General features: G+C 43.7%; 1 protein-coding gene across 1 annotated transcript; it reads right to left on the bottom strand.

Moving 5' to 3' along the window:
* Positions 1-1,065: 1,065 nt before the first annotated feature.
* On the bottom strand, positions 1,066-16,488 carry LOC116942512 (tyrosine-protein kinase HCK-like). Its single transcript, XM_032954510.2, has 10 exons — positions 15,781-16,488; positions 14,860-14,958; positions 13,185-13,288; positions 11,780-11,914; positions 9,622-9,774; positions 8,556-8,735; positions 7,653-7,729; positions 5,897-6,050; positions 5,110-5,241; positions 1,066-3,566 (listed from the first exon to the last, which is right to left on the bottom strand). The coding sequence occupies exons 1-10, from the start codon at positions 15,819-15,821 to the stop codon at positions 3,373-3,375; spliced, it is 1,269 nt and encodes a 422-aa protein (XP_032810401.2). The 5' UTR covers positions 15,822-16,488; the 3' UTR covers positions 1,066-3,372.
* Positions 16,489-20,353: the final 3,865 nt, after the last annotated feature.

Here is a 20,353-nt window from a genome sequence, read left to right as displayed (position 1 = left end):
ACGTGGTTCTAATTCGACCCTCGATCGATGGCTGTGCCATCGCCGCACACGTGTCGAATAAAAAGCAAGGGACAAGTCCTTACTTACTAACAACTCCTCTTTCATTTTTCATTGCTAGAGGGGTTGCCCCCCCTACCTGCGTAAGACAGCTCGGGTTTTTGATGTTGTTGGTTTTCACGACGTTTCGACTGCAACACAAGCAATCATCATCAGGTGTGAAAACCACAGCAAGATTATTTGAAAAAAGTGGCGGTTATTTTTAACGTTAGCACCACGGAGAGCGATTTGACAGTTTGTTCAGATGAACGAGTCCATCTATGTTCGGAAAAGAGGAGGGGGGAGACGAAAATAATGGATGCGGTCTGAAAGCCACCGTAAGCGTGAACAATCAATTAATACCCGAAATGGTTTATCAAATCCTTCCAATGATTGCTAAGCCATAATTCATCTTCTCGGTTGAAATTGTCTCTGTGTTTGTATATGTGGATAGCCTCATGAACGAATCTCTCATGGTAGCCAGATGGCTTGCAAAGAACCTCTGTCTTGGGGAAGTCAGTGTCATGTGAGCCTACTGAATTATAACAGTGATCTGCCATGGCCGAAATGTTGGTCCTACCGTGTTTTAGGTCTGCTTTGTGTTCACGAATGCGATATGATAGGACAATATTTTATTGTTTCCCTTCTACGTGACTTTACCGAAAGAACCAAGAATATGAATCCCTGTAGTCACGAAAGCTTTAAATCAAAATTTAAAGTTGTTGGTTTTGTTGCCAATGTTTAATACATTACAACATAAATGCACCGACAAGTGATTATATTTTTGATTTGACACGTAGGCTTTCGCGACCAATATCATCGATAAAATAATTAATACAGGTTTTATTTTTGGGTTGTATCGCATAAATATGTATATGTGCGAAACGTCGTACTCAGATTGTAAATGTTGTGGCTTGGCTCTCCAACACACCGGTGTGCTGTACTAGTGACGAATTGGTCACGTTCTGTTTACGTGAAAACCCTTACTAGTTGGCTGTGTCGGGTGGTGGCGGGTTTAATGACACGTTAATATTTTTACGCAATCTAATCCTAAAAAACTCTTATTGATTATATTTTTTCTTGACATCACCTGCGTCTACAGTATATATATATTTTCTCTCTCATTTGTGCAAAATGTATTAGTTGTAAAATAACAAAAAGCAACGAATGGGACATTTTAAAACGAGACACAAATCTTATACCAAATGACAAGAAAAAAACACGAACGTGAGCTTAGTGTATTACGTTGTATTCAAGTTTGCAAACGACGCATCGCAATGACATTTTATATATTTACAGATTCTGATATCATCACACTTTAATCATTTGGAATGAACGATTCCACGGGTGTAGAAAATATGTATCAACACGCGAATACTCTTTTTTTTAAGACTTATTTTTTTATTGTAGCTTATAAAATGTATTGACGAGAGGAGACGTGATAACAATTCAGATCGGTATCATAGATACATATTACAGCATATGCGTTGTGCTTACTGTATGTGGTTATATTCACAATTTTGTCGGAACATAGTTCAGATTTGACGGATAAAAGTGTGTATGGGTGTGCCTACACAAACGTCTCTAGCACGTATATACAGTACAGTGGAATCCCGAAGGTTTAGCCTCAATCAATTTCAATCAAATTCCAGTTTTGATCATTGAACAGACCATTCGGATTAATGTTTTTGAGTAAAACAAAACCTTTGCTCAATAATAAATATTCTTGAGTAGACTTGGAACGTTAAAGAAATCGTCGAACCTCTAAAAGCCTCAAGCATTCTTGTAAAAAAAATACCTCAACGTTAGTGTTATCAACTACGCGTGTTAAGTTATATCGGTGTAATTGAATTAATGTTACATTTTTTTTAATGGCATATGGGATTTCTTATTTTATTTTTAAGGGCCGGTTGGACCAGACCCATGGATAAATATGGGTTATCGTAACCCTTACAATAACACCATTCACACTGCTATTTTCTTTTAGAAATCAACCAAAGAAACCATCTTATCCTTTCACCTCAAGTAACAAAAAAAATCATGCTGAGTGGTAATTATCATTCTCATTTTTCTTCTCCATTTAGTACGAGTTAAGTGTCGCCGCCACATTTGTGCACACCTCTTGCCTGGAGACAGCATTTGTAGTGCTCCAACAACAACAAAACACTTCCCCTGTGTGTGGGAGGGGGACGTACGGCAGCATTGAAAGCAATGCCCGCTTCTTATTATCTGCGGCAAATCAATGACCGTCGTGGACTGAAGCAGCAGTACTGAGACTGTGCGCTCGAGATGGGCGGCGGTCTTTGGGTAACACTTTGAGACGGGGGGGGGGATCGAAATGGCAAACAACGCGTGTGCACAAAGCGTGCAAAGACAACGCAACAGCGTGTTTGGACAACGGCGTCACTTCCAGGTTTCCCTTGTAAAACTTGTAATAAATTATATCCCCTGTTCTCCGCAAGCCCCCCCACCCCTCCCCACCAAACCGCATCACCACAAGCCAGGCTACGCTCAGATGCAGTCCCCTCGATTCAAAATCGTGGCAAGGAAAAAATGCCGTGAAGGCACAACTTCTAAACGTTCCCATTCCAGCATAACGCGACTCGCACGGTTGGCCTGCAGCAACGTGCCACACGTCCCGATTACCATCCGTTTCTTTCCGTGCTGAATAAATACGATGACTTTAAAAAAAAAAAAACACGTCACTAATTGCATGTATTCACGAATGTAGGGGCCTCTTTTTTTCTTCCCCTCAATGTTATCTATCTCTCCACACACATATCTCACTGAACGAGGTGAGATCAGTGCTATACAAAATAATGCATGTAGAAAAATGGTTAAAGAAAAAAAAATCGAATACCACAATCGCAGTTGGCATAGTTGTTGAGAACACAGGCGATGCAACTGCACCAGCACCACCTGTGGGCCAGAGTGGCTAAGGCACCAGACTACACAGAGGGATTTTATTGGCCAGGGAAGGCTCGCCTGTGATTCTTTGCAGCAGGGCTCATGCTAACAAAGCTGCACCCATGTACACTCACCATCGAACAGAGACGGTCAAACTGCATTGCGCGCTTTCAGATGGGCTTCTACGGCCGCCTGGAACGCTCCTCCATCCGATATTAGGAAGCCACTGGAGCTATGCACTTTTAAATCATATACATTGAGAACTAATTTCTTTCTAACTGCTGTTTCTGTTTCGTTTGTTGTCCTTCCCCCGCACCTCCAATTAGCACGGTTGCCTACGTCCGGTGCGAACGAAGTTCAACACACGTACAATACATACAATCAATATTCATTTTTGTAAACATTTTCGGTGCATTATTCCAGCATTGCCTACTGATATTGCGCTTCGGTGCTAATGTGGAAGTCGTAGAGCATATCCTGCAGGAACTCAAAGGTGGGCCTTTCTTCTGCCCTCTCGTTCCAGCACTGCAACATCTGATTGTAGAGTTCGCTTGGGCAATTTGCTGGGCAGGGCATGCGGAATCCTTTATCCAGGTTCGAGATCAGTTGCTGGTGTGACATTCCTGAAGGGAGACGAATCACAAATGTGTGGAGATACAGAACAGAGGGTTAGTTGGTATATGTTATCACCCCATAATGCTCCACAATGACACATCATTCGTTTTGGGTTTTATATACAGGTGTGTGTGTGTGTGTGTTGAACAGGGTTCATCGTTTAGATGAAGCCCTCTTGCCAAAATATCATCTGGCAAACCAAGTCCTGACTGCTGATGAAGCCCAGGAGTTGAAACCTGTTCAGAGCTTGCTTTGCTTGAACAAATGTTACTGGATAACTTTGGTCTGGAAAGCCAATAGGCTAATATCTATCAATATTTTATTTGTATACAGAGACACAGAACATATATACACACACGACTGTATGTGGGCTTTACTGAAGGTCATGTCAAAGCAAATCACTGCTCCAAAAAGTATGGGGCAATGTTTACCTCCACTGTTGGCCCTGAACAAATGGTTGAAAATCACTCAGCCACTAAAGTTAGCTGTAGCCACAATATCAAACTCGGGTCGCCGGGCATGATGCTAGGTGGCCAGCATCATGCCCGGCCGCCTTTGTCTCCCTGGCAGTGTGATGTTTACACACCGCACCAGTTACTCATTTGAGGCTGAGTCGATCTTCGGGAGGCTTAGGACCGGTTCAGATCATTGCCACTGATGTTGGCCGTGAGCGGGAATCGAACCCGCGTCACCTGGCTTGTAAAACAGCCCACTAACTGCTACACTACCGCTCCCCGCTACTGCAACCCACACCCCCTATTCAACTTCCTTGCGTACAGCATTTTACTGCAAAGCCAGATGCTTTCATGGCATTCATTGCCTTGGTTACAATGTGTTAAACGAAACATCTTGAACACTAAGACTCATAACCGAGCTTCTCATGCTAACATGTAACCCTGGCGAGATTAGCGTCCATTCCTTTTCGCCTTGCTTAGATTAAGGCAATCATTGCGGCGTGTAAGTTAAAATTTACAATTGCCGATAAGTCTACCGTGCCTGATGAACACTTTTATTGCATTTATCAGTGGACCCTCACACGACCGCAGAGCACGACAGAATCATGCACCCAGTCAGCTGTAAAAAAAAAAAAAGTTGAACTGTAGGCAACCTTTAGACACTTTCAGGGTATGCAAATTATCCACTGCCTGCAAGATTTCACTTCAATGCCACGCCACTCCGTTAACAACTCTGTCGCGATATCTGCAGGGTAGACCTTGAGAGGGATAAGCGGTGGCAGCAACGTTCAATGTGATGATGGCGACAACAACAAAAGAGCACCGGATTTTATTTTGCAGCCGTTACCAACAAAAGTCTAGAAATGTACAACAAACAATAGCAATAAATTGTCTTCGACATCATGGCCGGCCGAAAAGGTTGCAGGCCTCGGTACAGTACCGTGAAGTTGATTATACAACGCAAGCAAAAAATATTCCCCGTACGTAAACAAAAAGGCATAACGCTCTCAACGCATGAAATGTAGTCCACACCCAAACTGAGCTGTGTTGAAAATCCCTACAGGTCTCAAGTTAACATTTGGCATGACATCCTTACCTGCATATGGGATCTTTCCATAAGTGATCATCTCCGTGAGGAGGATCCCGAACGACCACACGTCAGACTTGGTGGTGAAGTGGCCAAAATGCATCGCCTCTGGTGCTGTCCATCTGACTGGGAATTTGGTACCTGCCAAGTAAAAACGCACAATATGAATGTATATTATATACTGTATAGCTCTATCTGTTTGCAATTGTCAGTTTAACTGGTGGTGCTGAAAATGTCTAAGTGGCCGAGCGGTATCGGTGTTTCCCACATCGCAGAGGTTTGCCGATCAAATCCTCGACCGCCCTGGTTCAACATAAATGTGCGCCGTTGAAATCGCAGCGGGCATTAAAGGCCCCGTCACATGATTCCATGCGGGCCGGTGTCATGATACATATTTTGACATATTATTAAATTGATTCTCTACTTTGCGAATTGATATAGCTAAGAGCATCACCGCCACCCTGCTAAGAGTCTATGGCCTCACTTGCAGCTTGGAGACACCATTGCATTGCAACGTGTGATGCCATCTGTGAAAAAAAATAGCTGTATAGCGCCATCGGATTCCCCCAGTATAAATAGATCTTCTAATTCTGAAATAAATATTCTGACATTCTGACATAGTGCCACACGCGGGCACCTGTCAATCAGATGGCCTCTTTGCTTAAAAAAAGAAAACGATAGCTGGACATTGAAATGATTACGATGAGACGTAAAAAGGCCCTTTGAGATTATGGGCCACTAAAAGCTCCCAATAAATGCAAATTCCTCATTGCTATCACGAGCGAATGGCGCTGACCTGCTTTGGACGTGTATTCGTTATCTTCGACGATGCGTGTCAGCCCAAAGTCGGCAACCTTGCAGTTCAGCAAGCTGTTCACCAGCACATTTGCCGCCCGCAGATCTCGGTGGACGTAACGCATCTTCTCCAGGTGATGCATGCCATCGGCGACCTGCCCAACGGATCGCTAGGTCACGCGCGTGGCCAAAGACGGTGGTCGCCAACATTGCGCACCTTCAGACGCCCATCTGCGGGCGTCTGCAACGCTCTTCCTTCCAATATTAGGAAGCCACTCGGGAGCTGTGCACTTTTAAATAATCTCGGTTGAAAACTCATTTCTTTAGAGCTGCTTTTTGTGTTTAGTTTGTTGTCCTTCCCCCGCACCTCCGATTAGCACGGTTGGCTACGTACGGTGCGAAAGAAGATCAACATACATAGGTGCGAACCACACACTCAGAATTCATGATATTCCAACATCCTCAATCAACAAAGATACTAGGCCAATGGCATGTGGCCCATTCTTAATTGAGCTGCACTGGTACAAATTACATTGTCCTCATATCATGATCATTTTAAATCGGACTTTTTGCATTTAAAATAATACACTTTCATCTCAAAGGGAAGACCTAAATGATTTTTTTCCCCAAAACCGCCCGTTCAAATTCGAGCGCACGTGTATGCGCACAGCTCTGTTGTCAAACACCAGGTGATGGATGTGGTTTCCTCGAGGTCACGTGTGATGCAGAACATTCTAACGACGGTAATTGGTTCCAAGAAACCGGTCGTTAGGCGAGGAAGGGAAAGACACGTTCAAGGCTTCATTCGTTTCGATGACACCGAAAGTTACCCCTTTTTAACCCAAAAAAAGTACTTTGTCATATTTTAAAGATAGATGTTAACGCATAAAGATACTAACAACATTTTAAACACATAATAGTTAAAGAAACATGGTTAATCCATGCATTAATTGATTAACCCGTCGTTAACAGGGGAAATGGCCTGTAAGCGAATGCATTGGGCTTCATGGAGGCCCGTCGTTAAGCGGTTAGTGGTTAACAGGGGTGGTCGTTAAGATACTCTACACTACTATACACTACACTATACACTACACTACTATACACTACACTACTATACACTACACTATACACTATACATTGGGCTCTATGGAGGCCCGTCGTCAACTGTGATTAGTGGTTAACAGGGGTGGTCGTTAAGATACTCTACACTACTATACACTACACTATACACTACACTACTATACACTACACTACTATACACTACACTATACACTACACATTGGGCTCTATGGAGGCCCGTCGTCAACTGTGATTAGTCGTTAACAGGGGTGGTCGTTAAGATACTCTACACTACTATACACTACACTATACACTACACTACTATAAACTATGCTACTATACACTACACTACTATACACTACACTATACACTACACTACTATACACTACGCTACTATACACTACACTACTATACACTACACTATACACTACACTACTATACTACGCTACTATACACTACTATACACTACACTACTATACACTACACTACTATACACTACACTACTATAAACTACACTACTATACACTACACTACTATACACTACACTACTATACACTACACTATACACTACACATTGGGCTCTACGGAGGCCCGTCGTCAACTGTGATTAGTCATTAACAGGGGTGGTCGTTCAGAAGGGGTTCTACTGATCATGCAACTCGACGATATAACTCCCAACATCGGCGAATGCGCCTCACCTCTGCCGCCATGAGGATGAGCCTCGGAATCAGCACCTCTCTCCCTTCCTCACTCCGCAGGAAGTCCAGCATGCTCCCTGTCGGTGACATGTCCACGGCGGAGTCAGCGAGCAACACTGATGGAGGCCGGCCTCGACGCCGTGCGCACACTGCACGCATCTTCGGCCGGGTCCAACACCTGAGCGATCAGTCCCAAGGGGCTTTATTGCAGTACAATCGAATCGCCTATACGCGGACGCGCCTGCAAAAGGGGGTTGCGAGCAGTCACCAAACCGGTTTCAAGGACTTGACAAAGTCGCCCACACATACCCATAGGGGCAATGTCTGTATAGCGTAACGCATAGAGATATACGCACACACCCATAGGGTCAATGTCTGTATAGAGTTACTGTATGTATGCATGTTGAACTTCTCTCGCACCGTATGCATAGCCAAACCTGCTAATCGGAGGCGATTGCTCGTAGACACATACACACACACACTCGTAGAGTCCATGTCTGGCCAAAGTTCGGAAAATCACTGTGCAGACAAGGTTGGCCTCGTGAGTCATATGCAAAGCCATTAAGTTTCCATTGTGTTGTCTCGGCTTTGTCCGGCAGTCACCATCGTGAGTTTCAAACAACACCCGGACACGTGCCAAAGCCCCTCTCGTCCCTTTGTGACATTACGCAAAATAACTGGCAGCAGTTCCTGGAGAATGTCATTTTTCCCCCCCTCTCTATTCTTTTGTATTGCATTGTGGCCCTTCCTCTCTTAGCCTTCGGTCGCAATAGTTTTCGATCCGACAGCCATCAGGCGCACAATCGCCACAACAACGACGGCGACAAAAACCACGCGGCCCTTGTACGCGCGCGGTTCGCTCGGTTGCGAACGCGCCTGCCGGTGTGGGCAAAGAGCGCCGACCTTTCTCCATGTACTCGGTGATGATGAGGATGGGCTCCGAAGACACGACCGCGTACAGCTGCACGAGGCGCTCGTGCCGCAGAGTTTTCATAATGTTGGCCTCGCCGAGGAAGGCTTCGCAGGACATGCTTCCCTCTCGCAGTTTCTTCACCGCCACCTTCATGTTCTGCTTGTAGAGGGCTGCGTGCCGACACATTGTAACCGATTCTTATGCCCCCGCGTGCGTATGTATGCATGTATGCATGCACGTTGAACTTCTTTCGCATCGTACGTAGACAAACCGTGCTAATCGGAGATGCCGGTGGTGGGGTGGGGGGGGTGAAGGATAACAAACTAAACACAAAAATACACTTCTAAAGAAACGAGTTTTTTTTTTAATTAGTTTTCTCAATACTTAAACCTACGGTACATAATGCGGAGCGGTGGCACGGCGCACGAGCCACTGCGATAGGAAGAAATACACCCGGGTTCGATTTGATTGCCTACGGCTAAGAGTGTTAAGCGATATCTGATCTTGTACTGGCTTGCCCCCGTCACGAAACTCGCACTGACCAGCGAGGTGAAGTATGGCCAAACGATTCCCAACAGTTGCTGTAAATATGTGTACAGGGTGGCCACAACGTCCCTTTGCAACGTGCATCCTTGCAGCAAGATGGGGCTCAGGCACATTACGCCCTCGCAATTTGGCAATATTTGACTCGGGAATTCAGTGGAGGATGGATTGGTAGGCGCTTTGATATGACATGGCCACCCCGAAACCCAGTCCTGACAACTCCGCTCCCGACGTGATAATTCCCTTATGGAATGTTTGTCTTGTGGGGATTATCATGGTGAATGCTTCACAGTCAACATTGGCAAACATTGAGGAACACAAAACGGCAGTCCAGAACTGCTCTCACAGTCGGTAGCCATCCATTTGGAAGAATCTGTTAATAAGAACTTGGGTGTGCGTGTGCGCACGAATCCAGATGCGTGCTGAGAATGGTGAAGGTACATTATAGATATTTTTTTCATGCAGTTAAGATGCGGAAGAATTGAGTGGCGTGTTCATTGATATTTCTCTTACCCAACCAGACTTCTCCAAACTGTCCGCTTCCAAGCTTTTCGATGTCTTTGAGGTCGCGTCGATCGATCTCCCACGTGTTATGTTCAAACGGCTGGGCTGGAGTCACACTCTGACAAGGCTTTTTCAATCGCTGGCAGAGCCCAGCGTCGGTGCCTGCAAGTAGAAAAGTGTGTTGATGAAAAGAAAAAAAAAACATTAATCGGGCACGAGAAAGTATTAGGAATAAAACTACAGCAGAATCAATGTTATGGGTGACACTACGTTGGCAGCAGTGCACAATATTGATAAGTAGGGATAGGTCACTTGTCAGAAAAACATGAGAAAAGGCCTTAATGGACGCACGATGTTGAACTTCTTTCGCACCATACGTTCTAAAGAAATTCGTTTTCAATCTAGATGGTTTAAAGGTGCATAGCTCCAGTGGCCTCCTAACATCGGAATGAAGAGCGTTCCAGACCGCCGCAGAAGCGCATCTGAAAGCGCGTCATCGAACGAAGACGGTGACCGTCTTTGTTTGATGGCCAGCAGCCAAAGGCCTCGATGAGTCCGCATGATGGCTCATGCTCCTCGACCAGGTCAGCAAGGTTACTGCGCTTCATTTGTGGCACGAACTTTGCGTGCAGTGAGTGCGACCTCGCATCGCATTCGTCCGGCAACTGAAAACCGATGGCAGCTCTGGCGAGCACGGGCAGACGCGCATGGCAAGGTGTGGGAGGTGATTAGAAGTGCAGGTGACTGGGGAGGGTGATTGCCAAACTCTTGAGACAGCGCATGAGGAGGAGCACTGGCGGAGCCAGTGGGGGTGGGGGGTGGGGTGGCACGTGCCCCCCGCTCCCCCCCCCCAATTATCCGATCGAAATTCATAATTTCGATCGGATCATTGGGGTTTATTAGTAATATAAATCGGAATTTTGCGACCCCCACTGCCACTGTGTAGCATATTATTACATGCCACGGACTCTATGAGATGATAGGACAATAGTCTGAGTCCATAATTGGCAACATGTAACGGCAAAGCGGTTATAAGTGACTCAGAATTGTGCGCAGTTGCGTACACAGAGTCCACGACTTCCCTGAAGGCATCGACACCTTCAGCGAGCGCGATGGCGATCACACGACGCGGTTCAAACTCGACTCTCGATCGATGGCTGTGCCATCGCCGCGCACACGTCGAATAAAACGCAAGGGACAAGTCCTTACTTACTAACAACTCCTTACTAACAACTCCTTACTAACAACTCCTTACTTACTAACAATTCCTTACTAACAACTCCTTACTAACAACTCCTTACTTACTAACAACTCCTTACTTACTAACAACTCCTTACTAACAACTCCTTACTTACTAACAACTCCTCTTTCATTTTTCATTGCTGGAGGGGTTGCCCCCCTACCTGAAAATCCTGGCTCCGCCATTGAGGAGGAGCCACCTAACTTAGGGAGTTAAACGTAGGTTTTACCAAGAGGAAATGGTTGCTGGAGTGCAGAGTCCAGTGTCCATCGAGAATATTTTTTTTAAAGAGGAAGGCTGGTCTTGAAATCGTTTGTAGATTTAATTGGCAGCGAAAACATTTGAGGATTGGCAAAAAATATGAGCTCTTCGATGGGTTGTGTCAGAGGTCTGACGGTATCGCTCTGGATCAACGGGCAGAGTTTTGCAGTCAGCAGTGTCTTCATGTTTCGTGGAAATATAGCATGCCGAATAACCAGGAAAGCCTCACGGATACCCACTATTCTATTTCAGGAGGGTCCTACACTAAGATGGTTGTCCAATTTCTATTCATGAGTCTTTGGCTTGTTGGAGGATACCAGATTAAACCCATGCATATGCGGGGATAACATTGAAAACTCCAGACACATTCAATCCATCTCTGTACTACCTTATCCTGGCTAAACTGCAGATCTGTCAAGATTCAAGAAAACATAATTTTCCTTCTAGATTTGAAGTTTTCGTGACTGCAAGGATCCATAAAATGAAAACGAAATGTCGTGATTTAACTTAGTTGTCTTCATTTCAATTTCAATTTATTTACCTACGTGACTTTACCGAAATAACCAAATAGTATAATTTTGTGATTGTTTTTTTTTGTTGTCCAAATAAAGTGTGGCTGTGAAAGGTTTACGAAGAGATATGATGAATGAGCAATGATGCACGTACTCTGGTAATAGCTGACGAGTTCGTGCAAGCTTTGGAAGACATTGCGCGTTGAGATGTAAACCCCTCCGTTGTCCATGCGGCGGATCTTGTAATGCTTCACCATTTGTCCATCGCGTATCGACAGAGAGTAGCTGTCTGTGAATACAGAGGAGGTGCAAACACGTCATCACCATCGTCGCTATCATTTCGCGATATAATTCAGAACAGGAATCTCTCTACGGTGCTGGAATTCGTGGTGTTTTTATTGGTACTCCACCCTATGCAGTATGTATTCAGTTACGATCTTTAGATTACGTATTTATGTGCCTGTTTCCTTCCCTTGGTCATTGCAAAAATTCTGGCCATAACCAAAGTACAGGAGTTCACTGTTAGATTATCAACGAGAATGATCAATTGGCGTTCAGGCTTGTGTATGCAAAAAGGCAAATCAGTGCACGTGGTATCTTGTTTCTGGGCAAAACAGAAGGAGACATTTCGAGCCGACGACTTTGGTGCATTGTGGCCCTTCCTCTCTTAGCCTTCGGTCGCAATAGACTGTGCCCAAAATGTTTCGGCCGCAGCTTTCTCTGCACGACAGCAATCCGGCCTTCGCTGCTACTGCCAGCAAAGGCGCCAGGAGCCAAACTGCGTTGCTGTCGCACGCGCATGGCTCTGCTCTCTTGGCAGTTTGACATATTGGAGGAGGAGGAGGAGGTGGAGGAGGTGGGGAGGGGCTCTTCCCATGCCGGCCAGACATCTACGAAGAGGTTGGGAGGACCCAGGATTTGTTTCAACCGCAAACGACTTGCTGCTGATCGACTAACAGCGGTGCGCCTTTTGCTTTTTTACACGCTTTCATTTAACTCACTCTGGCTGTTGTTGTATCCTAAAATCCTCGTAACTCGTTGTTAACCCTCTTCCCAATGTGGTATCGACTACAAACTTGGTATACTTATGTCATACTGATGACAATACTATATTCTATCATGTAAAAAAAATGTAACATTATTTTGTATATGTTATGTTTCACCTTGGGTGTAATAATTGTCCACGCTCAACTGCCGTTGGCTGTAAATCACCACGGTCCCCTTACGTTGTGGCAAGCTACGGGGCCACTTCCTGGAGTCGTGGAGTTCTTCAATTACTAGTACGGTACATTTCATAAAAGCGTGTTTTTTTTATTTAATTACTTATTATGACTGCATCGTCGACAGATGTGTATGGGAGGAGATGACAATAAAAACGCCTTTCACCGTTGTTTCAACATAGCACCGGCGAACTCTGGATTGCGAAGTCGATTGCGCGAACGGCTGACCATGAGGACACGGCAGCTTACCTAGTGAATTATTATATGAGTGGGTCACCATAAATACTGCTGGAGGCGTGGCCGGGCGCTGCATTGGCAGTAGTAAAGCATGAGGAATACCTTTCACAGTCTCGCTGTCGCGAATCAGAAAGGAGCCGTTGGTGTTCCCTTTTAACAGCAGAAGATTTTCAGCGTCGCTTCGCCTCGTGTTCTTGAAGAACCACCTGAAATCAAACGCCAACAAATAAGCATATTTCACTTTGCGAACGGGGCAAAAACATACGCCATTCATAGGTAGCATAGAGTTAAAATTGCTTAAGAAATTAACACATCGTGTTTTTTTTAGGAGGAGGAGGAGGTGGGGAGGGGCTCTTGTTGATTATAAGGAGCTGTCCATAAATGACGTCACGCGATTTTGGACGATTTTTGACCCCCCCTCCCCCCTCGTCACACGGCGTCACAAAAAGTCAGACCCCCCCCCCTCAAATATGACGTCACAAAACTCTGCCCCCCCCCAAAAAAAAACACATGCTTCAACTCGCTTTAAACTATTGTCATTGTAGTGTGTATTTAATGTGGCGCTGCACTCTGATGTTGTAGGAGAAAACATTTATTAAAAAGTCTATTTAATTAAGTAGAACGTGTTGTCTATATTTATTTAATACAGTACACAAAATACAGTACACAAAATTCAAAAACTAGTATCTTGCACTAAAGATGCATTACCTAAACTATCAACAGAAGGTGTATATCGGATTAATTGTTCATGTGGCAGCTGCTACATTGGGCAGACGGGACGTAACATCAGCGTAAGACTAAAAGAACATCAGAGAAATATTAAATTATCTCAAACACAACTGTCGGCAGTGGCAGAACATGCTTGTCAACAAGGACACTCAATTGATTTTGACAATGTTGCAGTGGTGTGTAAAACTAATTATTACTGGCAAAGACTAATTAGAGAATCCATTGAAATTGAGAGGAACAAGAATAACTTTAATCGCTCTGACAGCTACCGGCTTAGTGCGGCCTGGAAGCGTAGTATTAAATAATACATATTACATTTAAAGAATTACTAATCTACAACTCATTACTAATCATAACCAATGACTGATTACTAATCGATTATATAATTACAATACCCCCCCTCCGCCTCTAATCACTGCACCTGATATGAGTTAAGTGATGACGTCACCCTGCTGCTCTATATAAAAACCGGGAGCAAGCGAGGGCTTTACCATTCTGGCGAATTGCCCGATGATGCTGGATGTATTTACCAGCGAAACGTCGTACTCAAACTGTAAATGTGGCTTAACTCTTCAACACACCGGTGGGCTGAAGTAGTGAATTATTTGTCTTTTGTCAACGTGACACTTTTTTTGCTGATTGGCCGTGTCGGGTGGTGGAGGGTTACGACACATTTATAAATAAACGCGATCTAACCCAAAAAACCTTTATTATGTATATTTATTTAAAGTTGCGCATTTTGATGTGACGTCACATTTCTCACCCCCCCCCCCCTCGTCACACATCGTCACAAATGTCTGACCCCCCCCCCCCCTCAGGTGCGTGACGTCATTTATGGACGGCCCCTAAATCCACACAGCACAATAGGTAGAAGTAATGCATTCACGAAGACGAACTATATTCTTGGTTCTTTCGGTAAAGTCACGCACCTATTTTATATTTTATTGTTTCCCTTCAACGTAACTTTACCGAAAGAACCGAGAATATGAATCACTGCAGTCACGAAAGCTTTAAATGCGAAGACGAACTCGTTCGTGTTGTCACTTACTCTTCTTTCTCAACAGAGTTCGCTGGCACCACGTAGTTACTCGGGATGAAACCTTCCCGATTACTGCTGATGAACCGAACCTTCCACCAGTCTGTTGATCTGTTAAAGGGATAACGGTGAGAAGATTAAACATCATGATCAAATGTATATTCTGCCCCACGGCATTGAGGGGGGGGGGGGGGGGGGGTGAGAGGAAAATGCATGATAGAAAAAAAACAGAACTACTGTTACTCATTCTGTTTTGGCATTTAACTATTGTTAAACTTTTGCTTATTGACTGTTTCATGCGCCCCATAAATTGTTTACCCACCATTTAAACAAGGTCATGCTACGGGACGAGCGCATTATATATTTCATCTTCTTTGGTTCTTTCGGTAAAGTCACGTAGAATGAGAATAAAATAATAAATTGATAAAATAAAATAACACAGTAATATTCTCACGACGTTTCATTTGCTGGCAAAGTGAGTCAAATGCATTGCAGCGCAACGTAATTCCTAGATTCGGGGTCGAGTTGCGGTGAATCGGTGCACTACGCTCGGAACGCGCTGGGCCAGAGTTGAATTCCCGGTCACGGCCAAAATCGGTGGCAAACGAAATGGAACTTAATCCTGGACACCACCCCCTTCCCCGTCCTCGCCCACCCCTGCGCGAATCCCATACCGACGAGCGTGAACTATGATCAAACCAACCCCCTAAGATCGACCTGGTGCGGAGACACCGTCGTCCAGAAGCTACTGGACATCTGCGAAACTGGCAAAGAGAGCTTCAAAGCTCATCGGATTCCTCCAGTCGAATTAAAGATTCTGATTCAGTCGATCAGCGAAGGAACTGTTGTTGTTATTATCATTATTTCGAGTGTGTGTGCTTTTACGGCATTATTTGTTCAACGATTCATCTCAATGTCGTTTCGGTGACTTACCTATCAAGGACCACCATCCTCTGGCCTTTGTTGAAGCTCATGTCGTCGTTGTACAAGGCCGTGTAGGTGAAAATGGCCACATACACATTGTCTGGAATAATAAAGGTAATGAGCGAAGATGATTTATTGCTCAGGTTCAATGGCTCGTGTGTATATATACACACACACAGTACAAGCACGCAATGCAATCACACGTTTGTGCATTTTGTTCAAGATAAATGTTACACGTGCACACAGATGCTGCTTTAAGTCAATGCACTGTCATCACGAAAGTGGTTGTTATTTTGTTTTGTACAACAGACGTCAGCATAAACATACTAGCAAAGAAAACGTCGCTAAGGCATATTGGTGTTGCTTACCGATTCCCCGATCAGGCGTGCGATTTATGAACAAAATTAATTAACGGTTCGTGTCTATATGCGGTATATGTTTAGAGATGGGTGTTTCATATCCTGGCTCAGCGAAATAGGGCCATTCAAGCCAGGTGGTTCGTGATAGAACACTCGTATAAAACTCCGAATTTACAGGAACACAGAAGGTTGTTTGTAAAACATTTTTTGAAATCACTTTCGAAACCAATATTCCACCTCAATGATATTATCATCATTAACATACGCAGGATGGTATCAGTAATTTACCTGCCTGGTATTTCCATCTTCGTTTAATATTAACGGTTTAATAGAAACTGCAATAGAGTCACGTCAGCCCTTTGCAACGTAACGTGCTCTCCGCAGATATATAATATTTGTGATGTCATACATGTACAACAAACAGGAGTGAAACTACTGCGGAAGGTTTTATGCATTTCCGCTGTACAGCTCTCCGCTGCGTTATAAGGGCTGTGTTCCGATTTCTTTGGCGCGATGTTTCACATATGCGAAGAGCTTCCTCGGGAACTGAACTCATTTAAGTTAAATTTTGATGTAAAGCTTTCGTGACTGCAGGGATTCATATTCTTGGTTCTTTCGGTAAAGTCACGTAGAAGGGAAACAATAAAATAATACAAATATAAAACAATAAAATTATCACGACGTTTCGACTGCAACACAAGCAATCATCATCAGGTGTGAAAACCACAGCAAGAAAATGTAAAAAAAGTGGCGATTTTTTTTGGACGTTAGCACCACGGAGAGTGATTTGACAGTTTGGCCACATGGCCGGCTTGCTCTAGACCAATTCTTCGACCACATAAATTCCATACACCCAGCCATCAGATTTACCATGGAAGTCGAAAAAGATGGCAATCTACCTTTTTTGGATGTCCTAATAAAAAAGAGACCTGATGGTTCAATGAGCCACTCTGTCTACAGGAAAGCTACCCATACGGATGCTTATCTGAAAGCGGATTCCCACCACCATCCATCACAGAAGAATTATCTCATCAAGACTCTGTTCCATAGAGCCCAATGCATATCCGACCAGGAACACATAGCCAGTGAACTCAAGCACGTACACCAAGCTTTTAAGGCTAATGGTTATTCCGACTACACAATCCGCAAAGTTATCACTCCAACCATGAAGAAGGACCCTCTTGAGGAGCCTTTCAAAACCATCACTTTACCCTACATTGCGGGGATCACAAAAAAGATCTCCAAAATCTTGAATAAACACAAGATCCAGGTCCGATTCAACACATTACATAAAATCCGTGATCTAGTTCTGTCTGTAAAAGATGTGATTCCGGACATACAGTACCCTGGCGTCTACAAACTCAGTTGCCTCTGTGGTAGTAGTTACATTGGAGAAACCAAACGACATGTCTCAGACCGCATTCGTGGACACAAAGCAGACCTAAACACGGTAGGACGAACACCTCGGCCGTGGCAGATCACTGTTATAATTCAGTAGGCTCACATGACATTGACTTCTCTTTGCAAGCCATCTGGCTACCATGAGAGATTCGTTCATGAGGCAATCCACAAATACAAATACAGAGACAGATGGATTCTGGCTTAGCAATCATTGAAAGGATTTGATAAACCATTTCCGGTCTTAATTGATTGATCACGCTTAAGGTGGCTTTCAGACCGCATCCATTATTTTTCGTCTCCCCCCTCCTCTTTTCCGAACATAGATGGACTCGTCCATCTGAACAAACTGTCAAATCGCCATCCGTGGTGCTAACGTTAAAAAAACGCCACTTTTTTCAAATTTTCTTTCCGTGGGTTTTCACACCTGATGATGATTGCTTGTGTTGCAGTCGAAACGTCGTGAGAATTTTATTCATTTAAGTTCCCCAATAAATCCACAACATTTACTCTCCAAGGCAGCGGCGGACTGAAGTGGTAAACTAACCGGCGCGTTGTTTACGTGACAAACCTTACTGGCTTTGTAGGGTGGTGGAGGGTTACGACACAACATTTATTCTTACGCAATCTAACCTAAAAAAACTGTATTATTCTTAAATAAAGCTGAGTGGAACTCACAACTGAAACGTTTCTTAGGAATATCCCAACATATCGAGTAAAATGTCGGACATCAATAGGCAGTAAAACCTTGGAAATACATTGGGAGGGAAATAACATTACCAAGTAAATGTTTTGGGCGGAATACCTTCTTTATATTTTCTCCGGTGTTAAGTTAGGACCTGAGCGATGCATTGGGAACTGTACTCTGAATAGGTAAACATTTAAATAGCAGCTGATTATGGACCTGGCGCAAGTGTGCTCAAGACAATTAACGAAATACTGCGCATGACCAACACATAAAATATAATTCCATTCATAATCAGAGGGTTTTAGAACATCACAGATGGAGATATTCGATATCGATTACAAGTTAAGCGTTGTTTTACTTGTTGGCAATCTACTCCAAGGGTAATTGTATCGCATGCGGGTTCCACATGTTTAGATTGTTGTGCTTCACAATGCACCGCCACTTCACTAAGCACGGTGCGAAAGAAGCTACAACACACTTATGGAATATTCTTGGTTCTTTCGGTAAAGTCACGTGGAAGGGAAATAATAATAATAAATAATAATAAAATTCTCACGACGTTTCGATTCCAACACAAGCAATCATCATCAGATGTGAAAACCACGGCAAGAAAATTTTCTTGTTATGGTGATTGCTTGTGTTGCTTGCTGTGATGATTGCTTGTGTTACAATCGAAACGTCGTGAGAATTGTATTGTTTAATTCATATTATTTTATTATTTCCCTTCTACGTGACTTTACCGAAAGAACCAAGAATATGAATCCCTGCGGTCACGAAAGCTTGAAATCGAAATTTACACTCATGGCAATAAACGAGTAAGACAGTGAAATTACTTTTGGGTGAAAGAATTAAACTGTGCACGCAAGCGCATCTTTAGGTTTCGTTCGTATTTATGACTTTCAAAGGCTCCTTGCCAATCTCTGTTCTGCGCGAGTCTGTCTTTTGTCATAACTCCTATCTTGACATACATTCTGGTTATTATTTTGTTGTTGTCATAATTCCTTTCCCCCCTCTTTTTTGAATCATCATGAAATGTTTATTGGTGTGTATTGCGAAGCGCTTTGGGATACTTACGCATTTAATCGCTCAATAACAGCAAGCGATTATCCTAACCCTTATCTCTTCTTGAGTTTAAAATGAGGTAAGGAAGTTAGCCACGAGGCAGTTCGTCAAGGGTTCCCACGCTGATAATCACCAAACTTAAACAAATTGTTTGGTGATATTGCGTTAGCAGTGATGCACAAGGACAAATAATAACAACAAAAACAACACAGTCGTCAATTCCCTAACTTGTCAGATAAGCGATGACCTGACCGACCGAAGCTATGATAACAAACTAAAAACTTTACTTGTTCATCATGGCCTTTGCAGACGAAAGTTGAAATTGTCTCACAAAATGTATGGTTTAAGATTCACCTAGTTATTTTAATCGCATTGTTTTATTTGTGTTATTAGATGATGATAATATTAATAATGTGTATACAGGAGTCTTGGCGTGTGAAGTTTGATTTATTCAATAACATGTCCATGTGTACATGGTGAGACCAGAAAGGAAGAGCTACTCTCGGCAGTCTTATTGATGCCTGTGTTGAGTTTGTGTTTCATTACTTTAAAATCACCAAAGTCCATGCCACAAGGCACGCCTAACAATCCGCGTGTCACGCAATCGCAGTCCCGGGACAATGCACTGGACATGAATCTCCTCCGATCATCTCTTTTTCCCCAATTTCTTATCGCCTCTCTCTATTCAAGAGACACGTTAACGATCTCACGCGCCCACACATTCAATAGCACCGCGTCCTTCCTTGTATTCCTTGTATTTTTGGGGAGGGGGGGAATTCTGCGGCTGCGTTCGGCAAACGTGATAAGATAAACGGTGCGCTAAGTACATTTGATTTAATATGTCCTTTAATTTGCTCACCATAGTGTGTGGTTCAAACCAAAAGTCTGCCGACTAAAATAATGTTACGACAGCCAGTCAGACGTCGGGGGTATGACATTTTAAAAGTGTAGAAAGTCAAATGAATGCATTCATGAATTAAAACATACCTGGCTGCGGGATGCATTTCAAGTTCACACGGTGTTGGACATCGGCGGTTGGTGAGATAAAAAAAAACACAGAAGAAAAATATACGTT

Source organism: Petromyzon marinus, chromosome 15, assembly GCF_048934315.1.
Source record: "Petromyzon marinus isolate PM22_M1 ecotype Great Lakes invasive population chromosome 15, UKy_Petmar_22M1.pri1.0, whole genome shotgun sequence".
Classification (NCBI taxonomy): domain Eukaryota; kingdom Metazoa; phylum Chordata; class Hyperoartia; order Petromyzontiformes; family Petromyzontidae; genus Petromyzon; species Petromyzon marinus.
This window is presented reverse-complemented; position numbering and strand designations above follow the sequence as displayed.